The sequence below is a fragment of the Austrofundulus limnaeus genome, unplaced genomic scaffold (assembly GCF_001266775.1).
Source record: "Austrofundulus limnaeus strain Quisiro unplaced genomic scaffold, Austrofundulus_limnaeus-1.0 Scaffold0, whole genome shotgun sequence".
Lineage (NCBI taxonomy): Eukaryota > Metazoa > Chordata > Actinopteri > Cyprinodontiformes > Rivulidae > Austrofundulus > Austrofundulus limnaeus.
Window position 1 is genome coordinate 7,623,802 of NW_013952402.1, and position 6,147 is coordinate 7,629,948.

Consider the following 6,147-nt stretch of genomic DNA (forward strand, 5'->3'; position numbering starts at 1 on the left):
AATCAAATTCTGGAAGTGGTCATTCAACTAGATCTGTTACAAAAGAACAACTGACATTACCAACTTTTAAAAACTGTTACGGCCAGAGGTCTKTCTTCTATGTTTATACTAAAGCATGGAATGACATTCCACAAAACATAAAGTCCATTTCAAAACTACAGCCCTTTAAGAAGAATCTTGTCTGCCATCTGCTGGACTTTTTGTTGTGCTCATATTTAGACGTCCTATTTTGCAAATGTTGCCTTTTTGAAATTTGGTATGCTTGTTTGTCTTTGTGTCTATGGTGCAATAATAATGATGTGATTGTGATGCTGTAATTCTGAGTTTTTTATGTGCTGCAGAACAGGAACCTGTTGTAAATCAGCAATTATGCTGAGTCAGGCTTGATTTTTAATAGTCTTTTCCTGTTAAATAAATAAATCAAATCAAATCAAATCAAAATAAAATGCAAACAATAATGTCTCAGATTTACACTCACACCTGAAACTGGAGCTATCAAAGGCATTTGTAGTGGTCTTTTCAACACTCACAGGATTCTAAAAGCCTGAGGAAATGTTACAACAGCAATTTCAGGAATTATAAACGTAAACACAACATTTCAACACCTCTATGCCAAGTTTTGTGCGTATAAAAGTTACTAGTACATAGGGCTTTACAAACTGGGACTAATATAAAAGCTTACTAAACTCACATACACAAACCTGTAGATATCTTGTGGACATGCATGTGCAGACACATACAAAAATCACACTTACAAACACAAACATACAGAATATAAGGAAAAAAGGACCAGCTAGGACAAACTGAATGGCAGCAAGGTTATGACAATCATGCTGCGAAGTGACTCAACATACTTGAAATGCTGTAAAATCATCTCAGTGGCTTTACACGTTTTCCTTTAATCACCACAACTTAACATCCGTCTGATCCAGAAACTGGAGGTTGAAAAAAACTCAACCAGTTAAAAATGAAAAAATCAACTTATTTGGTAATCTAAATGCACGTAAAAACAAGGCTTTTGTCTTGATTCAACAGGCAAAATGTGATGACAGGCATTGACTGTTATTGATACTTTGGTAACATAGTGGCAAATGTGAAAGTTTGAGATACCAAATAAAAACTCAAATTTTAGTGTTCATGACCATCAAAATAAGTTCTATTCTTCATTTAATACAATAACCTATTGCAGTAAAAAAGTACTTTAGGTGCAGATGTTATTGCATCATCAGTTGACAGTTTTCATGATTTTCCTTCAATAATAGGTGGAACCATTTCACGTTTTCTGAGCTACAATTATATATAGACAAAAAAACAGTCTCTACATAAACACTGGAACTTGGGATTCTAACATTGTTCAGTTAACCTCATAAAATGAGGTAATAAAGAGAAGAAAAAAATTCAGCTTCAGAGTCAGAACTTTAAATCTGTAGATTGAACCTGAGAAATGCAGGCGCAGAACAGAGGAAAGGCCTGTATTTCAAAAAAATATGGCAGCAGAAATAAAGAAGATGCACCCATCACAGTCAGAGAAAACAAAAATTCTCCAAGAGGTGATTTGGGCATCGTTCAGGGACAGTCAGTGAGCAGCAGGTGATAGATCTGAGCGATGGAGAAAGGTGCTCATACTCAGGCCACAGAGGCAACTTTGTCACWGTTGCTGGTATACTTAATGTCAGATTTGTCTATCTCAGCGTCCTTCTTCCTGTTCCAGCAGGGAAGGCTGAGAAAAGACAAAATGAATGCTCCCAACAGGACACAGAACCCACTGAAGTAGAACGCCAAGTCATATGACTGTGTCCAGTCAAAGAACCACCCTGACAAGTGAAGAGAACAAACATGGTTAGCACAGTCTGTACAACTTCTTGTTGATAAAGCAAAAAGATTTTAAAAAATTACAAGCTGGCTTCTACTGAAACCAATGTTAGTATAACTGCTTCTTTGATGCAATACTAGGATTTACAACTGATTTGGTCATCATTGTTTTATAACTTAAAAAATGTGGGAGGAAAACAAGCCTCTTACCTACAACAGGAGGTCCAAGCATGATCCCAAAACCCCCAAAGAACATGAGGATGCCATGGGCTTGAGTCAGTCTGTCTAAGCCAACGATCTTAGTGGTAATGTACGAAGTGAGAGACCAGTTTCCAGAGAAGAAACCAATGGTGGCCATCAGAATCTGCAGTCCCATGTAACTTTTGGTGATAGGTAAAAGGAGCAATGCAAAACCACCTGCAAACATTGTGAAGGCGTACAAATAGAGGCTGTTGATCCACCTGATGTCTACCAGGACACCCAGAGCTAGTTTGCCTATGCAGGTGGCAATAGCCCCAATTGATACAAGAGGAATGACACTAACTTCTTCAATGAGTCCTTCACTCTGTGCCACATCCTCAATAAAGAGGCATGGTGGAAAAATGCCCAGGCTGAACAAGAAGATAGCAATGCAGAAGGCCACCATGGATTGGTCCTGCAAAATCTCGTACATCAAATTCATGTACTTGGAGTAAGCCTTCTGCTTCTTTTTGATTGCCTTCACAATGACTGACCCAAACTTAGAACCTTCTTTCTTCTCTGTCTGAATAGACAAGTCCTTGGCATCGATAGTGATGAGCAACTCCTTTGCCGAGAGAGCTTTCTCCTGAGTGGCTGTGGTTGTCTCCGTTGTGAGCTTGAGGTCATCCAAGGGTGGCGTCATGAAAAACTGTTCTTCCGTGTTGCGCTCCAAGGCAGCCTTCTGTTTGAGATAGTACCCCGGCATGTCGAGGGGTCTCATGAAACCAGCGCAGGCCATGAGGTTGAGYGCTATGGCTCCGATGATGAGCAAGCAGCCATCCAGTCCGAGCAACAGGATGAGCTCATTCTGAGCAGTGGCGTAGATGAATGCGCCAACGCTTGTTCCTGAATCGGAAAAGAAAACAAAAAAATGAGTTTTTCTAACAAAAATAGAAAAACTRTTATGTTTTAGGCTAAAGTGCAGCTTATCTTTTTATTACAAATGAACACCAAAATTAAAAGTTTAGAAAATGGATCTGTATTTCAGCTGCAACCAACCATCCAAACAAAGAAAACTTTTAACCTATAAAGCTTAAGCCAAATAACCCCTAAGTTACCATAGTGCTWTAATTTTCAGCCAGGCCAGAACTGGTAACAGGTCTTTGGTCTCCATGTCTACCTAACAGACCATTCTGGATTTGCTATGCTTCAGATGTTTACCTTTGCTTCCTAAGGCTCCCAGCAACCCATACATGAAAGAAGTGAGCATGAGGAACAGCTGTGAACCCAGAAATCACAGGGCAGAGGAAGGCAGGAATACCTGTGGTGACAATGCCAAGGGCCAGGCCGCGTCTCTTGTCAAAATACTGACAGGTGATTGTCAAGGTGGCTGCGTAAACGAGACCACAACCCAGGCCTGAGAACAAAACGAAGAATGTTTTCGGTTAGTCCTGGTGAAATGGGTAAAAGTATGAATGCACCAAATGCACTGAAATTGTTATGAATTGGGCAATTTTCAGTTTGACTGGTTTGACTGGGAACGGTAGGAGGTTCTTAAAGAGACAGAGGCCAATTTTCAGGTGTTTAGATAGGCTATGATGCAAAGTCATTTAGTTTTGAGATATACAGCATTTTCATAAAAACTGAAGATAACATAGTTACTTGATTGTGGTGCAGAATTGAACTATATGCCTGGTAAATACCACCCAACCATACCCCCTTTAAAGAAATTTTGGATTTGAGTAGTTGGTTAATTTTAATTTCAATGAGAAAAAAATAGAAACATCTTTTCTTTATGCTGCCATGTTTATATTATTTGGGTGGATTTGGAAAATTGAGGGAGAAAAGTTAAGCAAAATCAAAAAAAAAATTGGAATTGGCTTAGGAAACTACAATTGGTGCATCTTTGGGTAAAATCTTTACATCTTCATTTTACACCATTATAAATGTCAGTTGTTTATACGCATGTGTGTTTGATCCACAAATACTGCATAAAAATATCAGGGCTTTTTTTTGTATGTGTAATCAAGCCAATAAGTACATGTTTACGTTAAAAGGGCAAAGTGCATCAGAGCTTTTTAACACTTAGCAAAGCCAAACAAGCAATATGATGAGCAGTGAACAAGCTAGCTACATRTGCTTTTTCATTTACACTCAGCTACCCTAAGGGCATGTCTAAAAATAAATCACTTTCTTCAAATATGTATATCCCTCCCTCGCCAGTTTTGCCAGCAGGATAGGTAGTGCAAAAGGGGACGGGGTTCACAGGAATTAAGCACGGTTGGACTGACATTAAATATGCAGTAACAGGTGGTGCTGAGTCCGTGCATGACCAGTGGTGAGGGCACAAAGGCAGTAAAAGCCCAAATGGGAATCAGGCTGAGTCATTATGTGTCATTTTTCTTCAAACAGTTAAGGATGCCAAACAAGGGGGACAATGTTAATGGACATGTTGTCTACATGATTTCAGCTTCAGGATACAGTCAACTTCCGATGTTACGTAGCAGTTAGATTTGACTTGTACTCTTGCTTGTTTTGAAGGATTATGCAATAGGGTGCATGATTTACAACTTCCATTAGCAAGTAAAGCATTCACCAATTTGGTCCAAATTCACCCAGAAATTGCAGCATGTCTCCAGACTGCTATTTTTTTCTGTCTATGTTTAGAATGTATTTGCATACAGGATGTTCTTCATTTCTACAATTTAAAGAGTCCTTACCCACAACGATCCCATAGGAAAAGATGAGGAACTGGACATTTGGAGCGAAGGCGCTGAGCATCAGGCCGCCCGCCACCATCACACCACTGAAGATGGTCACGGGACGCGCTCCAAAGTTGTCCACACAGGCACTGCAGATAGGACCTGCGGGAGAAGGCAGAGAGGAAAGGCTAAATTAAAAAAACATGTCAGTGTCACAGACACAAATATATCAAAGTAAGGATTATTCTTTTAAAGACTTTCTAAGAAAAGCAAACTCATCCGGACAAAGAACTGCTGACTGTGCCATCTCACAGACGCTCAGACCTCATAAGGTTTATTGAAGTATGAATAAAAAAAAATTTCACAGTTGAACATCAGCTTCTTTTAATTTGATTGGTTTTAAGGTGAAAAATTAAGTCCTTCCACATCGTTGTGCAGTGAGGCCTAATGACCTAAATGGGCGTAACTGTAAAACTGGTACTTCTCTGACTGCAGCTCATTCCCCTGAGGTCGTTTGACTCGTGCATCTTTACTGAACTTTTATGACCCCGAAGCTGATTTTCTCTCCCTCTCTTTTTTTTTCCATTTTTTTCATGTAGTTTGGGGAGACTCTGCTGTTGTCCAGCAGGAACTGCAGCACTACAGCTGGCTCACAGCTGGGACACGTGTTCAAGGACTACTCCTGGGAAGTGGTAGTTTCCCTGTTCCCATTGGTAGATTTAAACTGGAATGCCCCCTCCAGTGGTAATATTCCAAGTGGAAGAAATGAAACTGCACCCAGTTTCGCTTTCAAGATGGCAGCTACTCGCAGCTTTAGGATGTTAACTCCCTAAMTTTTACTATTAATTATCTTTCTCAATTTTTTTGTTCATGTTTAATCACTTGCACAAGTAAGTGTGTTTTCTGTACAACACTGTACGTGTTAAAATCAATGTTTATTTGCATGACATACCTAGTAGAGCTTTCTTTTTTGTCATTGTTTAWAGGGCTGCAACAACAAATCGTTAAAAATCGATTATTAAAAGCATTGGCAACAAATTTCATTATCAATTCGTTGTGTTGCGCGAGTTATGTGTCCCTCGCCGTGTCGCGGAGCCGTTTACGTCACCCGCAGAGCGTTGTGAATGCTGGCTGACCTAAATAAAGTTTAGGAAGAAAAAAAAACATCTAACTGTAAAGATCTGCCCTCTCTGACTCTTGAATGAAAAGTAGAGACTTTGAACTTTAAACCAGTTTTTAAATTGTGATGTTAGGCCAAGTAGATCCTAAGTTATGATGATAAGTATATGACACATTAAATTTTTTAAAAACCTCCAGTTTTTTTTTTTTTTCTGACTGAGACTCAAAGTTATTTGTTGAGCAGCAAAAAGGTTCAGGGAGAAGGAATAAAAAAAAACACGATTGAGGAGCAGGTCAGTAGGGGAGAGGGGGGGAGGAGGAGGAGGAGGAGGAG

The 6,147-nt window shown here is 39.5% G+C and overlaps 1 protein-coding gene across 4 annotated transcripts in view; it reads right to left on the bottom strand.

Annotated features, from left to right (window-relative positions):
• Positions 1-455: 455 nt before the first annotated feature.
• The window catches only part of LOC106512937 (monocarboxylate transporter 9), an 11,307-nt gene continuing 5,615 nt past the window's right edge, over positions 456-6,147 (bottom strand). For all 4 annotated transcript variants that reach the window (XM_014001497.1, XM_014001516.1, XM_014001524.1 and 1 more), the window contains exons 3-6: positions 4,713-4,856; positions 3,314-3,409; positions 2,023-2,898; positions 456-1,814 (exon numbers count right to left, since the gene is read on the bottom strand). In XM_014001497.1, coding sequence (XP_013856951.1) covers positions 1,627-1,814; positions 2,023-2,898; positions 3,314-3,409; positions 4,713-4,856 — 1,304 coding nt within the window. In that variant the 3' untranslated portion in view covers positions 456-1,626. The remainder of the gene's footprint in view (positions 1,815-2,022; positions 2,899-3,313; positions 3,410-4,712; positions 4,857-6,147) is intronic.